Source organism: Cyprinodon variegatus, unplaced genomic scaffold (genome assembly GCF_000732505.1).
Source record: "Cyprinodon variegatus isolate N-32 unplaced genomic scaffold, C_variegatus-1.0 Scaffold253, whole genome shotgun sequence".
NCBI lineage: Eukaryota > Metazoa > Chordata > Actinopteri > Cyprinodontiformes > Cyprinodontidae > Cyprinodon > Cyprinodon variegatus.
This window is the reverse complement of record NW_015150706.1, coordinates 344,547-371,643: the sequence shown is the minus strand read 5'-3', so window position 1 is coordinate 371,643 and position 27,097 is coordinate 344,547. Positions and strand designations below refer to the sequence as shown.

Below are 27,097 nucleotides of genomic sequence, written 5' to 3'. Positions count from 1 at the left end.
ATATATATATATATATATATATATATATATATATATATATATATATATATAGTCTGGGACAAAGTAGTTTTCAATTGATGATTTTATTTATTAAAGGAACATTTTTATTCAATCTTTTTTTGTATTCGGTGCTTCGGTTGTTTTGTCATTATTTTAATTTTTGTCATAATATTCTTGCTTGGCCTTAACAAAGTTGCAAAAGTGCAAAATGGCAAGAGGTGATTGGTGGACAAAGGAGTGAAATATCCAGCACACAAAACAAGCTGCGTAGTAAAAGAAACAAAAAAGATGGAATAAAATGTAAAAAGGAAACAAAGGATAAATGACAAATCTCTCAATAATCGGTAAAGTCAGCATTACTAAGGCATTTTGACTGGTTTCGTACCTCATACTGTATGATGATTCCATAAGTCTGTGCTGGCTCTCTCCACTTGAGGATGATCTTTTCCTCATAGGGACTCCCTTGTATGGAGTCTAGAGGCACAGCTCCAGGTACTGCGAGGAAAAACAAAAAACAAACGAAACAGATATAACCATCACAAAAACTGGAGTTACAAAAATAGTTTGATGTTATGAAGTATTTCCTCCGGGTTAAATCTGACACTCATGTTCTTAAAGTATTTGTAAATGGACTATGTAGCATTTTCTAATCCTACTAAAATGTAAGATTCAGTTATTCCCAGCTACATTAACATGAGTATGCAAATTCATACACCAACATTATCGATTCATTTTGGTTGAGGGTCACATATGAAGCTGTAATTGAACCCAAAACTTTTGGATTCCCCTTCTATGGATTTGTGTATTTGTGTAACGATGAAAGTTAAATTATTATTCTTATTTATTTATTTATTTATTTATTTTCTATAAAAAAAGTAAGAATTCTCATCAGATGTCATACATCTATAAAGGGGTCATACAATTCAAAACCGAGTTTACCTTGTCATAGATGAATAAGGATAGTTCAGTGGGTGAAATAGATGTAACCTCATCGACACCTCCTTTCTCTGCATATCTCACAATTCTAAACTTCCACCATAAAACGGGGGAATCCAAACGAAGCCCCGAATTGATGTAAACTCAGGGATGTTGCCTTATTTGATTCCGGCCTGTACTTTTGTCATACCCCGAAATTGACATAAAGCCCAGCTCACTGGTTCACTGGGGGTCTAGTTAGATTCATTCAAAACAGAAATTCATCAATCATTCTTAGTGCTGCTTAAGCACAATGATAAATACAGATAGTCATGGTAATTGTTAATTCACTTTTACATAATATTGAACTCATTTTGATTCCTTTAAAATTTGTTGTAGTTTGTTCTTATATTTTACCCTTCATTTACCCTCGGGTTATATGCTCACCTAGCTCACCTAGCTAGCCTGGAGTTGGTTGCTTTAAAGAGATGCTGTCCTAAGCTATCCAGCTTTAGTTTTTAAACCATGTTAACCTCCAAACATATTCCTAAAAATAAAAGTGATGGGTGATTTCTTAAATTCAACTCCAAGAATATAAAGTACATTTTTCCAAATGGACACATTAAACGTTATAGATCATTCTGTGCTCTATGTGTTAAACATGATTATAATTACTCTTACCTTCAATACTATTAAAAGGTATTGGAATTTTTAGAGTTCGATTTTTAGAGTTCGGTTTAAGAATTATTCATGTCTGCATGACAAACAAAATAGAGCAAGAGTGTAAGAAACATCTTCACTTTTAGAAATAAATCTCAAACAGATGGAAGATAACAACTCTGAATTTCAGATTTTGATATACTGCTAGTACTGCTACCATATGGGTCGTAGATGTAGTATGCTTTTATACATGTTTTGATTTAACTTACCATCTTCATCAGTCTGAACCTCTAGCTCAGTGCTCTCTTTTACTCCCTCTGGATTGTGTAACACAAGCTTGACACTGAGGTTGGTGAAGGGCGTCAGGTTGTGGATGGTATGCTGAGGGTCACGGCTCTGGGCTTCGTAACAAACCTCCTCCCTTGTCTCCTCCTTCCGGGCCACTCTCGAGCGGTATTGGACGGTCAAGTTGTAGCTGTGGCAGCGCGTTACGTTGTAACCTAGTGGTTCCCAGCGTATGGTCACCTGTCGGGACTGGATGTCCACTACCTCCAGTCGCCGTGGGCCGTGCATGGGCTCTGGAGAAAGGGACAGGAAGAAATAACAGTAAGAATTCATTAATTGGTTATTACCAATAGGTGACAGGGCAGGATGTGTATCTCAAAAGTAAGGCAACATTAAGACGTTAACCAAGAAAAAATTGTTCCTATACTTTAAATATTTAATTAATTCTGTTTGTGATTTCAAATTCTCCTGCAAAATGATGAACTTCCAAAGCCATAGCTGTTGCAGATCGGAAAAAGGCAGAGCGTTTCCAAATCCCATTACCGTTGCTAACTTGGTCTCACAGAAGCTCGACACACCAAAACATCACAGTACTGTTGGTGGAAACCCCCAGCAGGAGGTGCATCATCCCTTCAGAGCGGGATGGTTGCCTGCTTCTTCTGCCTTTTCCATTCTATTTTCCATCTGGCCCAGTGGCGGTCAGCTATTAGCACCACACTGATACAGAGTCAGCCAGCCTGTCAGTCCAGGCAGGAGACAACACCCGCTGCCATCCTATCACCTCTAATCACATATACTCTGCATCTCCTTGCCTTTTCTCTTTGACTTCTTGCATTTTCTTTTTCTTCCTTTTACTCCATCACTCTTTTCTTTCCATTACCTTTCTTTTCCCCTCAACCAGCCTATCTCTCCATTTAGTTATCTTTTCATTCTTTACCCCCCACCCCCCTCTTTCCTACAGGAGGCAGAACAGCCCAAGCACAAGGTAATGGGATCAATTTCCATTCCAGGTTAAATTTGCAGTCCATTTCTCTGGAACTTAACACTTTACCACCTATTAGGAAGAGCCAGGGCTCAATTTCCCCATTCCCCAGGAGACGCAGTCCAGCGATTCCGGTGCACCCACAGCAGACATGTTTAACATTCTGAAGGTGCATTTTGAGGGGTGGGGGGAGGTTAGACCGGACTTAGGCTACAGCATGCTGCTCATTTTTACAGACACCTTAAAGGCAAGAAATAATCTGCAAACAAGACAGACGGCTTCATGTGATTCTGCAAAAGGATTCATTTTCTGAAATACCTTATATCTACTAAAAAAATCCAGTTAAGAAAAAGTCCCGTCAAACAGAACCCGCCTTTCAAGTGGGAAAGATGAGAGCTCCTTATTGAATTAAAGATTGAACACTTGTAGATTTCATAAGGAGGAGATATGATATCTCCTGTGCTTTTATGGGGCAGATGAAATAGCATTAGAGAAGAAAAGGTTGTTAAAGACAAAGTGGGAAAGAGATTTGAACATGCAGCATTATAGAGAATGAGGCGTGTTACAAGGGGATAGATGAAAAGCATCTTACCCGAAGGAAAACTACAGGAACTGTTTACTATAGAGCTTTATTGATAAAGAAAGTCTGTTAACATAAAAATTAAATTAATAAACAAGGGTTAAATATGAAGCTTTTTCATGACATACAACAATATTCATACCCATTTACCCTTTTCATTTTTTCCCCAAATGACTACCACTGAGTAATGCATTTTATATGGATTTCATGGAATAAACCAAAACACACCAGTGAATATTTCCACACTGGTGTAATGGTGCATTCACACCAGATGCGGTGAATATGGTGATTTCCACGAGCCCCTGCAGGTAGTTCATCGCTCTGCCTTTCAGATGCACAGTGTTTACACCCTGGAACGCATCATCAAATAGGAGGAGCTTCAGCTGCATTAAGCTGAAACCCATCAACGTGAAAAAAAACTCAGCTAATAGACTGAATGGTTATTGCTTCATTAATGCTGGTTCGTTCATTTAAAACTGTCATTTATGAAAATTAAAAAATAAATAAGTAAAATATCATATGTGCTGCTGTTGTTTCACAGTTATTAAAGATCATTTTTAAGGTCACCCAGAAGTAAACTATCCCCCATTAATCTCCGAATAGAATCTACCGGGTAAATAATCTAGCCTACTTTTTTAGTGCTACTTCATTCGTGCAGGTAAAGTTATCATTTGTGCTGATTTAGTTTTTAAGATAAAATTATTTTTTAATGACGGCCGATGACGTCACCACCCCAGCAGATGTTAGTGCTGAGCTCGTTCCTGATATACAGTTATTGCATAACATCTCATGTCCTTTCTGTGCTGGTATTGAACATAACCAAGGGCATGTTCACCTTATTTAGTGGCTGGAATGATTGTTTGATATTTAGTAAATCACCAGCCTCCCAGACCTTTCGCTTTGGACCTGCTGTTACCCCTGGCAACCTAATCTCATTTCCTGTCAAAGTCTCGCTTTTGGCATTTCACGATAAAAGCACAAGTGAAAGTTATAATCACAGAAGGCTGCTAAATTGTTCTCAATGATCAACTTTTAAATTGCCTTGGGGAGACCAACATTTTTTGGGAAAAAGATCCCTGGAAAAAAAGAGTCCACTTTGGTTCATCAAGGCGCAGCTCTGGTTCCCCGGATTTGGCAGGACTTCCATGTAAATCTACCCCCTCAGAAAGCACCGATACTGGGCAGTCTGCAGTGATAGATGGGGCTCCGTGCTGGAGGTAAGTGAGGACGATTAACAGTCCTGCTAAGACTAAGTTAACATTTTTTTTTAAAAAGCCATCTATATATATTTGACACCTTTTAACAGTATTTTCTCTGTGTTCTATTTTAAGTGAAAAAACTTTGACTACAACCAGTCCCTGATTGGCTGCAGTGTTGCTATTTCATATAAAGGTTCAGCTTGTTTCAACCTCAGTGATCACTGCTCTGCTCTCTCCATGCTCTGCTGCTGTTTAACAACACCTCAGCTCTATCTAGTAGCTTAAGGTGAGTGAGGTCAGAGCATTGAACGCTCTCACCTCGTTGAGTCCATCACTGGCTGCGATTTACATTTTCAGACCAATGGAAAATGTAAATAGTGAAAAGATAAAGCTGTGTTTCAATTCAATATTAAAATATAGCTGAAATTAAGTAACACTGGCTTGTAAAGTCTCAAACACTTCTGGCATTTTGAAGAGTGCCAGAAACTTCAGCCACTACAAAAATACATCTGATGTATTTACAGTACGTTACACGGGCCAAATATGGAGATAGAGCAGGAATGCATCACACCATCACAAGCATGGCATTAAAGTAGTCCTTGGAAACTTCTTTACTGCACACAATGATTTGATTTGATTATTGTGTAGCTTTAATCCAAAGCTACCAAGACATGGCCATTTTAAGCAATAGTTGTATTATCATCAAAGAGGGCCACCGTAAATGTAGAGGAACAAAATATTGGAGAATCTAGCAGGATACATACATACATATATATACATACATACATACATACATACATACATACACATCTACATATACATACAATCTATCGAAGCTAAGAGTAGTCCTATTCTTAGTATGCATAATGTTTTGAATTGCACAAATTAACAAAAATGCAAAACCTTAGGGATAGGGGTAAGCTAACACTGCAAGTAATCTAGAAACAAACTATTCACACAGTGATACAAGACTGCGGCAGCATCATGTTATGGGACTGTTTTTCTTCAGCAGGAGCAGAGAAGATTATCATAGTGATGGACTATCTGGTTGACCTAAATACAGGTAATCCTGGAATCAAAATTGATACTGCCATATATACTTGTGCATTGGGTTGTCGCAACAATCTGTGCTCACTGTGCGCAAGCCCTGAGAAGTGTTGTAGGTGCAGTAGGTGCAGGGATCACCTTGGGAAAAGTCCAACCAAGTTTTAGATCTAAATTAAATTGAAAACCTGTGGTAACACTTGAGAATTGATGTTTAAGAATTCTTCCTATCCTATCAACAACACTGAAGATATTTTGCAAAAAGTGATTGTCACACAAACTCCAAACTGTGTGAAATAAATGTAATCATACCCTTTAAGTGATGCTTCAAAATGTGGAGATGTTGACTAGAAATGGGCAAAAACTAGGAACATGGAGAACAGGCCTCTTCCAGTTGATTAAGATCGTGAGTAAAGCCATCCAGAAAATAGAAGTTTAAACCCTTTTATTTATGGAACTATCTGTTGGCTGCACCCAGAAGGCAACAGTTACACTGAAAGCACAGAAAATTGCAGGGTGGCCAAGCTCAGAAATCAAATTAAACCAGATGCTCTGAAAGTGACAAACGCACCAAAGTGTGAACCTCAAGCAGATGCATACAAGCAGCTGAGAGGGAGAGCTCAATCCTGGACCATTCAAGGAGAATGTCACACTTCCTTCACTGTGGAACATCCATAGATTTCGTCCACTGAACTCCAATTTTAGCCCATGGAGAGATGCCAAAATGGAAAGTACTTTTGCAAAATATCATTGTGGCAGGAGCTAGTGTTTTTGAAACAGAGAAAAAGAATAACATTATATAAATATTCATTTGTTTCTGGAGCATTTGGCATTTTCTTGTCATTCCTTGACGCACAAGTGAAGCAATGTAGGTACTTCAAGTAAAACTGCCCATTTCTTAAGGTGCTCACATGATTATTATACAGTATCTGTCTGGAGTTTTGGGGAGAAAAGGCTAATTGTTAGTTGCCCTCGTGGCTCCCTGCAGTGCAAATGCCAGCTGTCTGAAGGAGGCAGGAAAAATATGAGGATCTACGTTGAATGCCCAAACACAACGTGCAACTCATGACTCAGAATGACATCATCTGTTTGCATGAACAACAAGGTGTCTCAACTGCGTTAGAGCCTGGTCATGGTTAAATTTAAAAAAGAAATGCAAAAGAGGGGGGGAAAAAAACAGCCCCTCCCACTGCCCTCCTTAATCTGAAATGAATGTGTCACGCTAAAGTGGCTCATATCCTTTTTAAATCCCTTTTGTGCAAAAATGCAGCTATTTTCTAATAGTCTCATAACCCCCTGAATGACAACTGATGAAATGAGCCTATTACTCCAGACTATTGTGACTTCTGGTTTAGTTTTATTAACCAATCAGTAAGGGGGTTTTATTAGGGAAAAATCGCTGAAATCACAACAGAAAATAACAGAGCCATCCCTTAAAAAAACCATGACATTTCTTTTCTTCACCAATTCTCTCAAGATATCACACACTGAAGGCGACATTGGGGTGAAAGTACTGAAAATATGACTCTAATATCTTTCCAGTATGGCGGATTTTACCAGTGGAATAGACTTATAATAATGGCTATGAAAGAATCCCTTGGAGCAGGAAATTACTGGGGTCTATCTTTTGCCAGGGAACACACACAGCGAACTCCAGTGAGAGTCAGATTGGTATTCCAAGCTGCGGTCAAATTATCACCTGCCCCACACTAGCAGATGTAATTGAATAATTTGAATATGACATTTACATAGGACTATTAGTGATTTTTTTTTTTATTTCATCATTACAGTGTGGCATTTAAAAATGCTTTCAGAAATCATCCACAGGTTATTGTCCACTGCTAATTCAATTGTTTCCCTGCTTACATGCTTGCTACAGCAACCAAGATTAGGCGGTTTTACAAAACAAAACAGAAACAACAAATAACTGTATGCTGCGTCTGCCTGTCCTAGCAGGGGCTTCAAATGGGCACTTAGCCCCTGGGTAGAGCAAGACATTAGTCCTGGATGAAAGGAAACAAATTGGGCATGTCTGGAGCTCAGCCACTATACTGCTAAACGTGTGTGTGTGCTTATGTGTTTGTGTAAAGGGAAGAATGTGTGCTTCCCAATGTGTTTACAGCCTTATATGAGTAAAAGAGTTTCCATACATGGGCTCAGCAGAGCACACCTGGTTTTCTTAGCATCTTTCAAGCTGTACTTTCATAGGAGAGAATCACTTATCAGATCTTCCTTGGGCTTTGCTGCGTGCGAATTGTTCGGAAAGCCAGGATCTTTATCAGATCCTCATCGATTGTGAGCAGAAAAGCCTGTAGCTCGCAAGGGCTTCCATTCCCCGGCTCAGGAAACAGACCCAGGAGGAGGGAAAGAAAAGACGACAATGATTAGAAGCCCCAAGCAAGTCAATGCTGCTCCAGAGCCTAGTTGCCATCTCATCAAGATGAAACAGTGCTCGGGTTGAGGAGGAGAAGGAGAGGGCTTGTTATCTCGAGGAAAAAAAATAAATGCTTTTACTTTCACAGGATGGTACTTAGACGGTTAGATTGCTTACCCAGGGATGTCAGCTCAGGTTTTTACTCATAGACATAGCTGCTAAAGACGGACCAGAAACAATAAAGATGATAGTGAAGATTAAATTTTAGTTGAAAAAATGTTTTCATGTTAAGTGTTCCCCTCTAAGCAGTGCTGTCTGTTATTGCCTTCACTTATCTCTCTCTTTGCTCAGTATTCCTGCTTCAGCTGGGCGGGCTTGGCAGGCGAGCACATTTGTTTGCCTCTTTCCATTACATCTAAAGTGATGGTGCTGCGGACCACTGAGGTAATGACATGGGTTTCACACTTAGAGAATCATTTTCATATCCCAGAAAAGCAGGCAATAATGATAGCTCTTGATAACCGACAATCAAAGCTCCATCATCCTCCTAGAGTGCCTGTCGCTGCAATCCTTTGGAGAAAGGAAAGAAAGCAGAGGGACAGGACTGGCATAAAAGTGGTCATGTGTCTACAATCCCCCAAGGACGATTTCCCTGGGGGATTGTAATGTTGGGGAGCAGGTAAAAGTTAGAAATGGAGAAAATCAGTTTCTCTATTTTGAATAAAGAACATTTTAATCACTCATAGAAGTATGCTGCCTTTAGTTTTAACTCATAATAATTTTTACATTACTATCTATCAATCACCATGTTACATATTGCTAATTACATTTTTCTAGTTTTTACTGTCACTGAAGTCTGAAGTTTAAATGTTATGCATGGATCATCTTTTTTTTTTGGCATTTTTGATCAGGATACAATGGAAACGAAACAATGCATCACAGTGTGACTGATGGATGACTTCCAGCAAATGATGGAACCATGAACTTTGCGTCTGATATCACATCAGCCTAAATCTATTTTCTAAAATATGAACTCGTAATCCATGACACACATTTAACCCAGCTATGTTTTACCCATTTCCTAAAGCTCTTTATACTATGAAGTTTTTCAAACTGCAAGGAACTGATTCAAGGATAACTTTCAACTGTAGTTAAAACCTTAATTTCTTAGAATCTTTGTTTCACAAGGGCTACATTGGATTTTCAAGTACAAAGTCTTTTCTCCTTTTGACATGCTTTCTAGTGGGCTCAGAATTTTATTCTTAGATGTCTTTTGCCAAATGTGATTCAAATCCAACTAATGCTGATCACGTCTTTGTGACTGAAAAATAAAAAAGTTTAGACATGCATTCATTTTTCAACCATCTATCATATAATTTATAGTGCCTAAGTTTTATAGTCCATTCATTTTTTTTCGCAGCACCTCAAATGAGGTAAAAGCATGTACACATCCTTTAAAACCAATGTATCGGACCTGATGTGTTCCAACATTTACCTCTGCACCTATTATAAAGTCAGAGACAAATGCCTACGCATTTGACACACACACACACCTCGGAGGCGTGGATAATCACAAGGATTTATTGAATGTTGGAGGCTGCTCCTCACTCTATCAAGTCCTTTCTTTATAGGCCTCTTGATGAATGAGACTGCAGTGATGGGTGAGGATAAAGGACAGAGGGGCCAACAGAGACCTGTATTAAATGGAAATCATAGCATGAGTACTGGCACTGGACCTGGTTCGGCTGTGACCGTGTCTGATTGACCCCCTAAAGCTGTAGCAGCTAGAGATGAATGCATGAAAGTCTTCTTTATTACGGTACTGAATAGAAATGGAGGGTTAAAGCGTGTGAGAAAAAGCAACTCCTGCTCTACCAGCTAAGGTGATACAAAAGTGATTGCCAAGTAATTTTATATCAGGATCATCTTTGGTCCCAAAAGTCCCAATGCATCTAAAATTATTCTGACATATTTCATACAGTATCTTTTTGTAATATTTGTCAAATAAAGCAATAAATAGCCTGAATAGGAAAGTGTGCTTCTAAGCTTTGCAATTTTTCCATAGAGATCGAGTAATAGAGTAGTTTGAGACATATTTCCTTAGTGCATACATCAATAGCAGTTGTATACAGGCATTTATAGTACCTTTTGAAGAAAATCAATAACATCTCGATGCCTTGATTCAGTTCCTAGTCTTGCCTCAAGGTCAGGTTCAAGGCCCTTTTAAACGATTAGTGTTGGGTACCTGACCACCATAAGGCTCTTTATACCTAATTTTAACGCTCAATCGTATCAACATTAATGCTACATCTCTAGTGTAAGTCAGCCAGGCACAGATCATTTTTGAACAAAAAAAGTTGTGTATGCACCATTAATTTTTCTCCATTGACAATAACTAAACAGATAGATTGTATGTATTGTATCTATTGTATAGACTGTATAAGACATATTACTTTGTGTTATTTGATCTGAGCTGCATAGAGCACTGCATGGAAGAGCCCTGTTGAATACATCGTCCATTAATGTCCCATGCTGTGCTTGCACTGGTCAGCATGACAGGTAAATTGAGTCAATCTGTCCTAGAACATTGCCACACACCCATCTCTAACACTCAGACCTGGCTTTTCGTTTGGTGTAAAGCTTCCAGAGGAAAATGGACTGTCGGTTTGAGCTTTCAACAGGAACAACACAACTCCTCATTTACTGATGACGACACAATCTCAACAGGAACAGCAGGAGGTTACTGAGGTGATTCTTCAACTTCAGCTTGTCGCAGATGGCTTGTGTACCTCTATCATTTGTCGCGCAAAAACCTTTGTGTGTCACACTCCACTTGGATGTTACCCACAGTGTAAATCAAAGCCAGGCTCTTGATTTTGTGATGGTTGCTGCATTTTCAAAGCCTCCTACCAGTAGGATGTATGAGATCCAAGATCGAACCATCTAGGTGGGGGGAACACAGAAAATACATTCTATGGTATTTTTGACAGCAATGTCCTTTTGTGGATAAGTAGACATGGAAATGTTCAAGAGTTATTCAACTAGACTGAATTAGAGCTTGTTGGATGCCTGGGAAGGGGAATTGGACATCTATAATTCAGCAAAAGGATGAAGAAAATCTGTGACAAAAATTACAGCAGATAGACCATGAATAATTAAACATAGAGAATAGAAACGCTTAAAGTCCTTGAAAAGATTTTCAGTTCAAATTTTAAAAACATCCAAAAAAGAATGTAGCAAGCCTGACAAAACTGCTATTTATCTCCCTTGTGAAGCTTAAGGATAGACATTACAAACAACCTCGATGATAGCTGTTTATGTGAGGCGGAAGTAGTGGTTTTAGAATAGAAAAAAAAGACATTACATGTGAATGTCACGAGATTATCTTAGAATTTTATAGTCTTGGGTAAAAAAATATTAAATCACCCTTGTTTTTGTTGTTTTTTCAAATTCTTGTTCCAAAGGTATATTACCTGAATGATATACTGAAAAAAAGAAAACAAGGATGGTCTAATTATTTTTCTCCTAAATGTATGTTCTCAAAGTCTCAGTTCCCAGCTGTATGGAAGGATGGAGCTGAGGAAAATAATTATAATGAAACCACTATAAATGCAGAATCTCTCACCCTCAGTTTTTCATTTCTTTTCAACAGCAGTTGTTTGAAGCCATGTCCTTGAGAAGAACACAATTTGTCTTTTGCAGAGCCAATATCATAGAACACAATTCACCATTCTACTTTGGTCTGGCTGTGATAAAAAAGACTGTTATTGTGGTCTTCTATAACCTTCCTGCACACCACAAACTCAATCTACCCTGTTTTCTCTGACTGACAAAAGAACACAAATTCAATAGGGCTCGAACCAAGGCTTCTAATTCACCTTGCAATAGACAATTTTCAAAACCCTACAGATCACATGACTAGCATCTATTGTGAGTGACAAATCAGGCTAACGTTATCCGAGACGGTAAGGTGAAGTGGCTCTTCGTTCATAGACCAAGGCGATTATACTGTTAATTAGGCATATGCCTGACAAACAATTTCCTGGCCTTCTATATATTTAAAAAAAATGTATTCAGTTGACACCTTAACAAATAAGCAACATCATGAAATCAGATGTCAAGTGTCAGAGATACAGATGCTTGAAGAGGTAATCAGGTAGGAACATACAGACGACAAAGAATAGTTTATCAGTTAGCCTTTTCTGACAGCAGGTCAATGAGGTGACGTGCTGTTGCCCAAGTCAAAAATTTACTCAGGTCAAAAGTTTGTGGGATACTTAATCTTAAATATTTCCTTAACACACTTCTGTGTTATTTTTTTAGGTTGGAAATTAGTTAGGATTTTGCATTTGGATAAAAAAAAAAAAAAAACATGTATCCCACAATCTTGATCACAAGTTAAATAGAAAAGAACAACAAAAAGATGAATGTGTTGATTAGGGGCCCAGGTTGCGAGCCCTTGGTGGCCATGGTTATGGAGAGGCCCTATTTGTTGATGCAGGAGCTTGGGATGGCTAGTGTTGGCTGAAGGGCATTCTGCGTCCTGGGGTGGTAAGGGGATTGGACTGTGTAATTGATTGGGGATGCCATGATTCTCTGAGGTCATGACTGGTATTGTGGGGGGTTGTATCTTTCCTAGAAGTGGGGCTATTTGGAATTTGATGGTGCAGGGCTGGAGGACCTCCCTTGGCTGACATTGCTGTACCTTTGGAATGTTTTGTGTGAGTAGGTTGGATGGGGTTGAGAATCTGCAGGGTTGGGTCTCCCGAAAGGAGTCCCAGGGTTTTTTGCTGCAGCTCCTTGGGGGTGCAACATAGCCTCTGGGGTCTGGTTCCAGGGTTCTCATCTGTCCATTTTGGGAGGGTGCAGCTATCTCTGTGTCTGCCCTGCCCAGCTTCCCTGTATTCTGGATTATCTTTGGATATCTGGAGCTCTGTTCCCCTCTGTGTAAACACTGGGTTCTTTGGGGGCATGTCTGGGGCCTCTCACACCTACAGTTATGCTTAATAATAACCTGTAGCTACAAATACATATAGCTCTGAAATTGTGTAATCTTTATTGGCTTTGGCTTGGATGTTTGTGTATTTACATTTGTTGTAGTTGAAGTCATGTTTCTTTTCATTTCATTTTTTGCAGGTGCAGAAGCAGACTTCTAGATATTAGTCAGTATTTTCTTTGTATTTTGTTTGTTTTTTTCTATTCCCTCCCTCCCTCTCTCTCTTAATTTCTTATCTTCTATTTTACTCTATTTTCCGCCACCCTACATGTCTCTACACTCATTGCACATGAATTTATTCAAAAGCCAATTCTAATGAAGTTTCATAGATAACTACCGAGTGGAACCTTATGCCAACAGCCATAATGTTTAAATTGTGAAAGCCAATCTATGGACTATTATCCAGCAGCGGGATGACCATTTTCAGTGCTACATTGTCAAAAAGGGCACATAAAATAGAACAGGTAAGCGGGTGTGAGTGGAAGCAGGTTTTGAATGAGCCTGTCCATCTATCCATCTATGAATGGCCTGAAATAAAGCAGCAGCATTTCAGTGTTCAACAAAGGTTAAAGTAAACCCATGAATTTGCCAGAAGTGACAGAGTTCTTAAGATATGAAGGAGATATGAGCACATGCAGCTCATACACATGAAGCTGCTTTGTACAACCTGGTGCAGAGCTCTAAATGTTCTAACGGCAGGTCGTTAAATCATCTACTTCTTTAAATGGGTTCTTGACATATTAAGTATATATTGAAAAGAGGTGATTTTTGCTCTATAAAGCGCACTTCTAAAAGACCTACTTGGCAGTTGAACACTGAAAAAAGAAACAGCGTCAATGTAAATCAAGCTTTCTGGCAGGCATGTTTTTTTTAGGGTTTAAAAACTTTCAATAGAAAAGTATGTTTTATTGGTGCATGCATGCTCAGTGCAGCAAAAGGTTTTTTGCCTTAGCTTCCCTGCTTTTTTATTTTTTGTTACATTTGATTGTTTTAAAAAAAAAACAGGCATTAATATCAGATATAAATAAGGTAAATGAGATAAAAAAAAAAAAAGGCTTGTTTTCAGATGGAGATTGAAATTGTGAAATTATTAAGGTAAAAACCAGGGGCGTCAGCTGACAGGGGCACAATAGGGCACCAAATAAAATGCGAGGGCGCAAAGCGCGCAAGCAAAAAAAATTTCGGGCAGTTACTCATTTTAAAAAGCATTGGCACAGATAATTGATGCAAGCATGCTAGCAAATATTTTATAGCATTTATTTATTATTATAAAGCGTCATAAATAAATTGTACAATCAGATTGTTATTTTCTGCATCATTAAATATCTGCCTGAACCAAACTGAATTGAATTGGCCCACTAGTGAACTTAACTGTATATCTCTAATCCACTACTGATGAAGGCACAATTTATCTTCATTAAATACTTGAAAACTGAAAACTTGAAATGTGTAAAAGGAAAAACAAAAAAACACCTCTACATACATACACACTTCCTATGATAGTGTTATGGTGATGATCCTATGAGGTGTGTATATCATGGCCAGAAAGATGGAAGAGCTGGATGTTCATTTTTTTAACAGTAAACGGTAGAGTCTCGGCCAGTGGCGGCTGGCAGAGTTTTCTACAGGGGGGGCTATAAATTTAAAAATAGACGTATACCAAAAACCAGTCAAACGTACACTAAGTTATCACACCAAAAAAACATTATAAAAACAAAACATAATTTCATGAACAGCTTTACATTTGGTACATAAATCTTGCCCCTCTGAGCCTTTGTCAAGGAAAATCTTTGTTTTTCATGGTCCAATATGATGTCCCAAACCTAAAGAAAAAATAATGCACCAGTTTAATAATGGAGAAGCTATTAGTCAGCTTTATATTTTTTAATATAAAAAACTATTTATTTTCTGACAATGTTTTTATTTATGAGCAACTATGCAGATTGACAAACATCTAGAAAAAGTAGACTATATTATATTATTTTCCATGTGAATCCCAGATTGTTCATTCTTCTTTGCCTTTTTTTACAAAGTGCTTTAAATCAGTCCTAGCTGTCTTTATCCATGCTGGGTCAGATCCTGACGTTTGAAAAAGGAGGCAGGGGAAGCAACATGCTGCTAACAAAGCCTTGTTGCTAAACCAGGTCCTGGAAAAGGATGCTTCTTGCACCATTTCTCTCTCTCTCTAGAACCTTGTCTCCAACTTCCGCAACTCAACCAGTCAATCACCCGCAAAACGTCCGCGCTGTGGTGAGAGTTGGTGAGCAAATACACTTCCTGTCAGCTCAGGGCGCACCAGAGCTGCGGAGGAGCTGTGAGAGCGGAGCTATGAAAGCAAAAAAATTATTAATTTAAATAATCAGTGCCCCAGGCATACCCAGGCACCGCTGATCCACAACGGGGCACGTGCCTCTGTTAAAAGGGTCTGCCGAAGCCAATGGTAAAAACCATCCATCCATTCATCCATACATTTTCTGTTACGCTTAATTCCTGCTGGGGTTGCAAGGGATGCTGATGCCTATCTCCAGCTGTCTATGGGCGAGAGGCGGGGTACAACCTGGACCGGTCACCAGTCCATCGCAGGGCAACACAGAGACAAACAGGACAAACAACCATTCACGCACACACTCACACCTAAAGAGAATTTAGAGAAGCCAGATAATCTAACATTCATGTTTTTGGACTGTGGGAGGAAGCAGGGTGCCCAGAGAGAACCCACACAAGCTCAGGGAGAACATGCAAACTCCATGCAGAAAAACCCAGAGGTGGGAATCGAACTCGGAACCTTTTGCTGCATGCCAGCAGTGCTACCTACTGGAGTTTCAGAGACATTATCTACCATCAACCATTTGTTTGACTATTCTAGTCAAGTTGTTGGATTACAGCCACATTAGTGTGTCTTAAGTCTGTTCACATTCATGGCCCTTTGTGTCAACTGGATATTCTGTAGGTCTACTCTAGGAATAGTCAATTCTAAGAGGTTCATTTTGTGTTGTTTCTTTCTTAGCCTTAGAAATGTCTTAAAACAGAGAAAACTTCATGGTTTTGTAATTTACTGTCATCCAGGTCCAGAAGCAGCAGAGCGGCTACATCATAACAGTTTTCATAACAGTTTTAACATGGCACCAAAATGTCCACGTGTCTAGCCTGTCCAACTAAAACTTTTACAACACTTTTGGAGTCATCACCATGTCTCTCTTGGTGTATGTGAGGCAAACCTGTGTGTGAATTTTTTTTTTTTTGGCAACAGTCGTCTTGACTTTGCAATGCCTTCATGAAGGCCAATTTTCCTTAATCTTTTTCCAACCCCCACCTCTGTTATTGAAATGCACTGTACAAAAAAAAACCCTATCTTGCCTTGCCCATTGTTAAATCTTCAACACTTTGGTGAAATGAGGTGAGTGAGGCCTGCAAAGCTTAGATATTGTTCAAAGTTCTTTTGTGAGACATCTTTGCAACCTTGGAATTTCTGTAGACTCAGGACCCTTGGCAAACTTCACCAATGTTGCATTTTTTTTTTCTCTTTTTTTTTTTTCATTTTTTTTTCTCAATTTGTCAATGACAGCCCTCAATCTGAGTCCCAAAACTTTAGAAGTATATTTGCAGGCTGATTTCAGATTAATATCAATGCCTTTATTTCAAATGTGGTCATGAATTTCTATAGATCAGGTCATGATGGAATTTTTTTTTTATACATTTTTTGTTTTACTTACTAGACATTACTGGGAATAGTTTCTTGAAGTAGGCACTGCCCTTGACAAGGACTTAGAAAAAGAACATGGCTGGTTGGCTGGATGGTCTATTGAAGTGAAGTTATGAAGCAACAAGTCTATTTAAGGGGGCACACAGCAAATTAAACTCAGATTTCCAGAAATTCAGTTCTGGATGGATGGATGGATGGATGGATGGATGGATGGATGGATGGATGGATGGATGGATGGACGGACGGACGGACGGACGGACGGACGGACTATTGAAGTTAAGTTATGATGCAACAAGTCTATCTATGGGGCATACGGCAAAATAAACTTGGATTTCCAGAAATTCAGTTAATCACATCTGATCCATTTTTTTAGCATTGGTAGAAATCATTATATTCACCGAAGACCACATTGGCTTGGATATGTTTTTTTCTTTTTCTTTTTACTCCTACTTTCTGTAGTCTGATGAAAAAAAATCTTAAAATTAGAATTGGCAAAGTCACAGAAATATAACTAGGAGGCATTAAGTAGCTCATTGGAACAATGGGAACTCAGTATGTTTCCAGTGCTGTAAGGGGGGAAGTGATAATGGTAGTAAAAAAGAAAAAAGAAAAGAAATAAGTAATAATGACATGCAAAGGACAGCTTTCATCATTTGTTGCATTTAGCTCATTCTGTTACAGATACAATCATGCAAAACGTATTAGACCCCTTTTCAACCGTACTACTTCTGTAATATTAATGTTACTAGAGAGGTTTAATTCTCATCCATTTCAGAGCAGTTATCACTGATTATCAAGGAAAATAAATGCAAATAACAAACCTCTGCTTGGGGGACAAAATTGCGCGGCTCCTCCCTGCTTTCTCTTGTCATGCATAAGTGTTTAACAGAGGGATGATCCCTGATTAATGCTAATTCCCTTGTGTTTAATAGCACTCAGCACAGCAGAGAAGCAAAGTGAAAACAAACAGCTGAGACCACTCCCACGAGGTAGCCGGGGCGCAGATGGAGAGAACTTATAGATGGAGATGTGCAGTTGGCTGGGCCTGAAGTCTGAGCAGGTGTTTGGACCCAGTTTGGACATCATGTATTGCCATTTTATGAGCAAACGAGTGCCAGCTGGAAGGCAGGGGCCAAAAGGTTGAAGATGAGACAGGCCAGATTGTGACAGGCATTTCTAGCAGTGCAATCTTTTTTCAAGTTTGGTGTAACAAACCAGGAAAGCATGTGCAGAGCAGTCACATTACAATAATAAACTTCAGTGTAAGAATCTTACTTAAAAGGCCAAAACAAATCAGTGCATATTAGTATGTGTAAGATAAATAACAAATGTTTTAGATAAAAAATAATAATAACAATAATCGGAAAGGGGTAGTATGCATATAACCCCCATCCTTTGTGGAAACAACCTTTCAACATGTTCCAGAGCAAAGTTCTCATTTCATTCCCGGATCCAAGATGGGTTTCCACCGATGTGATCTCTTCTAGAAATTGGATTCTGTCCAAAGGTTTGGTGTAAAACCCCTTAATCCCTCCCAAGTCTGCAAGGATTCCCTATCTGTGCTAAGGAAGTGCCTCCACACACCGTTGCTTATCTGCCCCTGTTCCAAAACATTGGGATTATGAACAGTTTTTTCCCCTATCATTAGCAGTGTGATGATTTTTAGCAAAAAACAATATGCAGTATGTAATTAATTTAGTATCTTATAGCATAATAGCTAATGTGAGGATAATGTTAGCATTTATTGAAGGCAATGCATGTTGCGGCTAAAATTGCATTAGCCTATCTAGAAACTTCAAGGTAACATTGCAATTTCTTTAGCTTTTTGGGGAGTTTTTTGTGTCCTCAAATTTCACAAATATTTATTGATCATATGTAAAAACCAGAAAACATTACATTAAAGTCTGTAAAAATGTACTGGAATTTACCAAAGATTCAAAATGCATCTTAAATGCAGGATGAGGCACATTTTCCCTCCCAACATATTTCTCAGCATATATACGTATAGTTCAGAATGCAGAACAGCAACTGTTTAAAGTGTGGTTATCTTTCTTCTCTTGTGTGGAGCAAAGATGATCTCTTTATGTAAGATGTTTTTGCAGAAAATGTTGCTAAAATTTAGACCAACTTGCTGGAGCACAACATGGTCAAATTTTCTTCCCTCAAGTAACACTTACAGACATAAAAAAGACTCTCAAATACTAAACAATTAATTTCACATAAAAGAGTGTTAGGGATGAGGGCAGCTAAAAAAAAATTCTCATTCAGGACAAAAATGTTGGTTAGTGAAGCAATAAATTGTGAAAATGATATAAGCTAGAATCCTAAACCCAATATTAACAGACAAAGGGTATGAAGATAAGCAAAATGAAACACTCAAAACATTCTGCAAACCCTTGAAAGTCACAAACAACCCCAGAGCAATCACAGAGCCTTGGATATAACATTCTTTGTTGCTTACTGTCACAGAAATGGAAGAGTTTCATGGGAAAGAAAACCTTTCAAGGGTACCCCTTTCTTTGCTTCCTGCCTCTGAATAGAATCAGAGGCGTCCTTGCATTATACATTCCCCATTTTGCAGAAGATTGAATTAAAACATCCTTTATCATCAGAAACATTGCTCATTTTGCGAAGTGACCATAGTGCAGCTATGAATAATTATGAAGGAGACAGTGCTCTAAAGTAGCCACAAATTTTCATTAGTGCCTGCAGACATAGCACAGGGGAAAAAACATGGTGGGGGAATCGTGTCTCTGGGTCTGTCTGTATCAACAGTGATGTATCACACAGCCCAGCAAGTCTTAACCGTTCAATTAGGAGTACCGCTGAGACCCAGGCTGTCAGTGGCAGAGACCAGCAGAGACCTGGACAAGATCAAGAGCCCCTTCCTCAAACACACTTCAGGAGCCAGGGCTATCAATCTCCCTGACTGTGACCGGCGGGGTGGCAGGGGCAGGACCCCCAGCGAAGCCAGGGCCCAGCTCAGAAGGCAACGCAGGTAGCTGCATTCATCGCTATCAACCAAACTAAAAATGTATGAGCTCATGACCTTCACAGTGGGAAGGAGAGTAACATCTTGAGCAGTGAGGGGAGAAAATTCTCTGTCTCATCAGCATTTCTCTGGACACCAAACAGTATTAGATGAAGGAAACTGCTGATCCTCGATTTGTTTTGTCCCTCAAGTTGGCATCGTAGTCCAGCAGGGGAATTTCGCTGGTTAATGTTGTGAGAAGGGCAACTGGTTCAAAATCATCAGGCATCTTTAGTGTTTATACACACATTTGGGTTTGACTACCCACAGCACAGCGGTGAAATAATGGGGCCAAATTGGAGTTGCCACATTGCTTCACGTGATATCAGTCTGATACTGTTAAATTAAGACACTTTAGAGGGAGATGAAATGGACAAATAAAGGGATAATTCATGAGGCTTTTTAGTCTTAAATCCTATAACAACCAAGTATAAATCGTTTACAGCCAATTGCAATTTTATATTTGAAACCCTGTAACCGTTCCACATTTTGACACAAACTTCAGCGTATTTTCTTGGAATAATCAGTATTTAACAGAACAGAACATGATCATTCAAAACCTTGAGGTGGAAGAAGAGGATACATAGATTAAGTGCTATAGTGTACTTTGTAGAGGTGGTTATTGTGACCTTTCGCTTTTAATTCAAACTTTGACATGCAATATAGGCTTTTTTTTGCTCTGGATTTCCCCAATGACAGCTATAGATTTGTCCCACCTCCACACATGTTCTTCAATGGTTAAAATTAAAACTAACTAAGAGATAGAGGTGGCTGTTTATTTTTTTTTTTTTTGCAATTGGCCACAAAGACATCATCGATCACATACTTTCCCATCAATCAATTAGCACAACACTAATTATTTACTTTTCCTTAATCTTTTAATTGTTGGAATAAACACAAAAAAGCCATACAGTAAGGAAACGTCCAAATCTAAATCTGTGAAAATAACAGCAACAAATAGATGAGCAACCAGGAGTTAACCTTGTGGTTTCTAAAATATTAAGCTTAACAATAAAGAAACAAATTAAATGTAAAAACTTATGACCTTATGACTTATCACCTACTGCCAAAAGAAAATGGAACTGCTTAATTGGAAAGTTTTACTTTATTTTAATCTGTGCAGAAAAAAAAACAATTTAAATGTCTGATACGCAGCTTTTGTTAATTTTACACTTGAGGAACTCAAACGTAGTGCAGATATCAGGCGAACATCTATAATGAACGTTTCCCCCCAAATTTCAAGGCGTAAAACATTAAGAAACAAGTGCTTATTCTAAACTGCACTGAGTTGTGGATTGTTTAGAGTTGCACCACCTACAGAACCTTATAGCTTCCCTGTTCCTTTATTGGTCTGTCTGAAAAACATCATCAAACATAGATGTCACATATCAATATCTTTTCGTGACTGGCTGCCTTGGCAATGTGCGCCGGAGGGCAGACTGATGCAAGAAGAAGCTTCCAAAAGGTTAAAGTTTGATCATAGGAAACTGTTGCAGCTGTTAGTTTCAACATTTATGTACCTGCAGCTAGACTGGTAAACATAAATATTTACTGCGCACATTATGAAGTCTGCACCTTGTTGGTGGAAATACTATAATATATTTTGCAATGATTTATCTGGTTTTGTCTTTGTTTATGGGATCTACAACTTAAGGAGTTTGAAAAACAAATATTAACTGTAACAGAGTGCTCTTAGTCATGACACTACCGCACATTAAACTGTTATTCTAGGAACCAGCTGGCTAATCCAACAAAATTATTGTAGAAATGAAGTGTCAATTAATTAACAAAATGTCTAAAAAAAAAAATCACATGCAGATAAACATTTCAAAAAATTTGAAGTCAGATGTTAAAAACATCCACTACAATCAAAAATGTGGAAGAAACCCAGTTTGCTGTTTTCTTTTTTATATGTTTCAGTCAAAAGCATTTGTTCTTAATGGCCCTGTCACATCTTGAAGATTTAGACTAGCGTTTGCCTGACGTACGAAAAATCTGGTAAAAGCGCTGGCATACTTTGGATAAGTTATTTGTAGGTTTTGTATAAGTGATGAGCATTCTGAAGCATGGTGAAACACGCTGGCAGACGTCGAACTACGGCAATGTCCAGACGCATGCCAGGGTATGCTCATATATGGGCCGTAAGTTACAGGTAAGTTATCTGATTGTTGGCATATGTGTAAGTTACTCATAAGTCGTGGTGTCTAGCTTATCCAACACCTATGAGTAATATATAACTTATGCATAACTTATCAACAACATATCTTTAACTTATATCAACATATTTAACGTATTCCAGACCACCACTGACATGTTTCTAACTTACAGCTATCGTTTAATGGCGTATTGGCAGCGTTTTGGAATAAAAGGGGGTTCACAGGGGGAAACCGTCAGTTCTCCTCCAGACCTCATCCCCATCATAGGTTCAGCGAGAAGGTGTGATGGATCCTCCCTACTTTAACACCCACAACCAACAAACCTCCTTGCAGACATGATGCTGAATCGGCTGTGACTGCAAACCTTCTTTCTTTTTGCTTTTTTTGCTTTTTACTTACTTTTTTTGGTTGTGCGGTAAACAGAAGCTAGGTTAATACCGCCATTTGAAGAAATCTTTTTATGCAGGCCAGGGCCTCCAGGCGCTTGGCTGCCCCCCTCAGGATACTAGCTTGTGCATCATATCATGGGCATTAAGCTGCCATGCGTTATGCTTAAGTTAGGCTGTAGTTGGACATACTCTCTGGACTCGTTATGAATACACTAAATTGAAAAAATACATACAAAGTGCAGCATATGCCAGCATTTTAGGAGATTCTGTGACTTCAGACATACGCCATCTATATCAGCAAGGTGTGACAGCGCCCTAGGTTACCATCGTTGAACTATTTTGACCTATGTGCTACTGTAAATGCTTTTCATTGCCTATATCTGTATGTAAATTTAATTGTTTCCTTAGTATCTTTTTTTTGTATTTTATGTTCAATATAGCTCATTTAAAAAAAACCCTAATGAAGTCCTAACGTTCTCATCAAAATGAAATATTTGCATGCATACCCTCCTATTGTGTATTTCTCCCCCAAGTATTTCAGCAATACCTTGTGTTTACATGCTGTGTTCTTACCTGCACATTTGGTCCTGGCCCTTAGAGGAGGTCCAGGAGCTCCAGTGCCACCGTCCAAAGGTCTGGTCAGCAGAACGCTGATCTCATACTCCGTGTCTGGATCCAAGTGGCCGATCTTGTGTGTGGTCTTGTCTACAGGTTGCAGGTCATACATGGTGCCTGACACTGTGCGGTACTCAACCTGCCTGTCGACTATCGGACCATCCCCGTTGATGGAGTTGGCATTCAGTTGGATCCAAAGGTAGGTGGCTCCAACAGCAGTTAACTGGGGTGGGGCAATAGGCACCGGAGGCTCTAAGGAAACAAAAGGTTTAACTTATTTTAGACTCTCACAGTGTACTGGCAAGAAAAAGTTATTACCGTACATAAAACACATTTATGTTTTGTTTGTTTGTTTTTTTTCAGGGAGAAGCATAGGGATCTTTTTAAAACCCTGCATAAGAGCTTTGAAATGGAAAAAGGTAAACTTCTTTTAAACAATGGATCCGATCGAAATTCAGTAAAAGCTCCCAAAGAATTTTTTTCTATTTTCTTCCTCGATAATCAAGGAATTAAACAAAAGCCAATCAATAGCTCCAGCCTGATGAATAGAATATCTCATCAGCTGCAGCAGAGTCATTTAATCACAAACATTCCAAAAGAAAGAGCAGCTTTGAAAACTAGTATAAAACTAGTCAGACCTTGGCAAATACTGCTCCCATTGAACAATGTATTGATTTCATTCAGAACACTCCTATTGAAAGAGCTCAAGCAGTTGACAATTACAGTACGTGCTCTTTCTCCCATCAATTCATGTGCTGCTTTAATCCCTCAACTTGTGGCCGTGGCAGAATTTTGTAATTCTGTTTAAATGGGCTGATGAGAGTCTGAAACACGAACTCAAGTGTCTTTTTGACTAAGTGAAACATATTTAGTTGCTTTTCTTATTTGGCTTTACAGTGAAGGCAACCATGTAGCAAAGATTACAATGAAGATTTTCTTAATCCTGAAAAATAAAGAGTTAAATCTTATTGACAGATTCTATAACTATACACTACAAACTACATACATGTCAGTGTTTGCAGAGGAGGTAAAAAAAAAGAAAAGTAAAAGAAATCTCATGTATCTATAAATGGAAAAGAAAAGGGATTTAAATCCAAATAATTCTAATTTGCAACCAAAAAAGATGGAAACCAAATTTGTATCTTACATGAAAAAAATGCAGTTAGAACTCTTAATCCCTAAACAGATGGGTAAAAAAAGGTAACACTAGGATAAGGTAGTCTAAGGAACATTTGTCCCAACTCTCACTTTCTCATGGACAACAGCTGAAAACTAGCTTCATAGCTAATACTAACACATTTAAAGAAATGTTCATTCATGTGTACAGTCCCTGACAAATAAATGAATAAATAAAATATATGTACGGCCCATTTGTGTCATCTCATAGCATTCAGAGCAAGTCCTAAAAAACTTCCAAGTTTTCTCTAAAGTCTTTAAACAGCAAATGTTAGTCTGTTAACAAGTCTTTTACTGCAAGGCAATCCTTAAGGCTTTGATTGGCAAGTTCAAGTTAAGTCTTAATCTTTTAAAACAATTCTAAGTCAAATATCAGTCCTTCATTTCAAGTCTTCCACTCCAAGTTAAGTGTCAAGACATTGGTGACCAAGCCAAAGTCACTTATGGCCAAATGTCCAAGTCAAATGCTAATTTTACATTGGAATATATCATTTTCCTTCCAAAGATCAAATTTAAAACATTTTAGCAGCTAATCTAAGACACATCTCCAATTGCTCACTCCAAGTTTAAGCTGAATATACATTGTTATGGAGGCATGTCTACAGTATGTCAAATATATTTTGTTCATGTCCAAGGCCAAATCCTACGTCTTTATTCATCTACAGTAGTTGGCATACACTGCAGACTAGACAGCATTGACAGTGGATAAAAGAGAAGTATCTAAAAACCACTGCATCTACAGTATGAATATGCATTTAGGTTCAAAGAAGAGTAACAGAAATTGACTTCTTGTTATAGAGTAATTTAGAATAACAGAAAGCATAGACATTGCTTTTCCTTTGATTAGCTAAAGGTCTCTTTGCAATGACTCAGCCAAAACTCCTCTCTTCAAATTGTCCTTTTCCAAAACTATACTGTGCTGCTAATGACTTGAAATGTTTTATTTTCCCTCAGAGACACAGAATTTGAATAATATCTATTAATCAACACAATAAATTTGCATTTCCAACCTCTTTTTGTTCTTTTTCTTGTTCTCTAAAAACTGTGATTGACTTTCTCATGCTTTCTTAACATAAAGGAAACAAGATGCTGAAGGTGAGGTATGTTAAAGGTATTTAAAAGCAAAAAAAAGGATAAAAGATGAGTTTAGGAGACATCTGTGAGGTCATTATTAAGAGTGGACATCAAAGATGAACAGTTACGGACTATTTGTTGATATGAATGGGGGCACATCTAACTAATAAATCAAATACCTTTTCACATTATAGGCATATCAGCAGCCTGTAGTTTATATATAAGTGTTTGCTTTCACACCTCATTGCCCGAGATAAATTGTTGATAAGGCTCGAGTCCCTGACCTCGAGTCAGATTCAAGTATTGATGCTTTAAGTGCAGGGAATTGAAAAAAGGTTCAAGCTGTAGAATATTCATTTATGGAAAAATTATGGTGAAGAAAAATAACTACACATCACAACATTTATTTAATTCATGTCACTGTAGTTCAGAGTCTGACTCTCAAGTGTTGGAACAATTCATTTGACTTTCTGCAAACCTAAGTGTTCAAGTGTCTGCAGCTCACAACGTAGACAACCTCCACACAATGCCCTAGAAGTATTCAATTAAAACTGGAAGCTTGTCTTTGGAGGAATGTGTTGAGCATTTCCACTTTTTTTTTTCCTGTTGTGTAGATGTCGAATGAAGTAATGGCAAAAATTAATGGCGTACAGGAATTTGTTTACTGGCCCTCTTCACCTTCGATGAGACTGTTTGGACAAAAGAAAAAAAGAAACATTCCTCTTGAGTACAAGTTTGTTTCTTTCTGTAAAACTTGCCGCTCACTGACAACCTTGACAGTGACCTTTTCTTCTTTATGTCATCAATACTTATCTAATCTTGAATAAACCTTGTGCCATTTCTACTTTAATGAGGTATCTTAAAATGTCAGACTAATTATTTCTACCTTGGGACCGCTATAAAGATTTTTTTCATTTCCTTTTTAAATTCAGTATAGGCTGCTAAGGGTGGCTTATCATTTAAAATAAATAAAATACAGTCTCTTAGGGAAAACAATAATTCAGTCACAGTTTCCTTTGTTTTCAATAAAATATTTCTCGTTGAAACCCTAACATCCTTCATTCTTCCATTCCACAACACATAAATCTGAATATTAACAGCATAAAACTGAAAGGATCAAACAGAATTGAACAAAAATACCTTTTTCTCACAGAGGAGAATTTCTTGTGTGACGGTGTCAAAAACAAGTAGATCAAATAAGCTTAGATGAACACACAAGACCAATTTATGGGAAGAAGACCAAACATTTGAAAAATTAAGCTATTTAACAAAAAAGAAAAAACACATCTCAGAAAGGGCAAAAAAATATATATATACTGCATATATATATATATTATATATTAAAAATATTACAAAGGCATGCTTGGATAAAAATAAAAATAAAAACTTTCAGCAGGTAATGAGCCCAAACACAACTTAGAAATTGCATTAGTTGAGATTTTTATACAAAGGCTAAGAAGTACAACGACAGATCTCAGGTTGTTCTTTAGCAGATGGTTACCCTGCACTGACCTCCGACTCAAGTACCTAAACCCCTGCTAATCTGAGCTTTCTGTGTTGCCTGCAAACATCACCTAAAATGAACCAGCTATCTTCTATAGTTGCATGCAGAGCCTCGGTCAGCATGTTAGAGCCAGACCAGACAGTAAGGTGACCCAAAATCTGGGTTCAATCACTGGCTAGTTCTAATGGGCTTTGATGGACTGGTATGTCTTAAAAGGGGTTTAACCGAGTTAGGCCGAAAACAACATTTGGATCAATGTGAGATTCCGAAAACAGAAAATGGTCACATACAGGTCACGTATAAATCAGAAATATTACAGTTTAAGTCAGAGGAAAAAATAATATATCAGGAAAACAACATACTGTAGTCTTAGATGCAAGTAAGCAAGTGATGTGACTCACTTGACAGATTTTA

At 38.2% G+C, this 27,097-nt stretch overlaps 1 protein-coding gene across 11 annotated transcripts in view; it reads right to left on the bottom strand.

Annotated features, from left to right (window-relative positions):
- Positions 1-27,097, bottom strand: part of ptprm (protein tyrosine phosphatase, receptor type M) — a 230,477-nt gene that overhangs the window by 114,280 nt on the left and 89,100 nt on the right. For all 11 annotated transcript variants that reach the window (XM_015382250.1, XM_015382251.1, XM_015382252.1 and 8 more), the window contains exons 7-9: positions 22,888-23,181; positions 1,845-2,153; positions 386-495 (exon numbers count right to left, since the gene is read on the bottom strand). In XM_015382250.1, the coding sequence (XP_015237736.1) occupies positions 386-495; positions 1,845-2,153; positions 22,888-23,181 (713 nt within the window). The remainder of the gene's footprint in view (positions 1-385; positions 496-1,844; positions 2,154-22,887; positions 23,182-27,097) is intronic.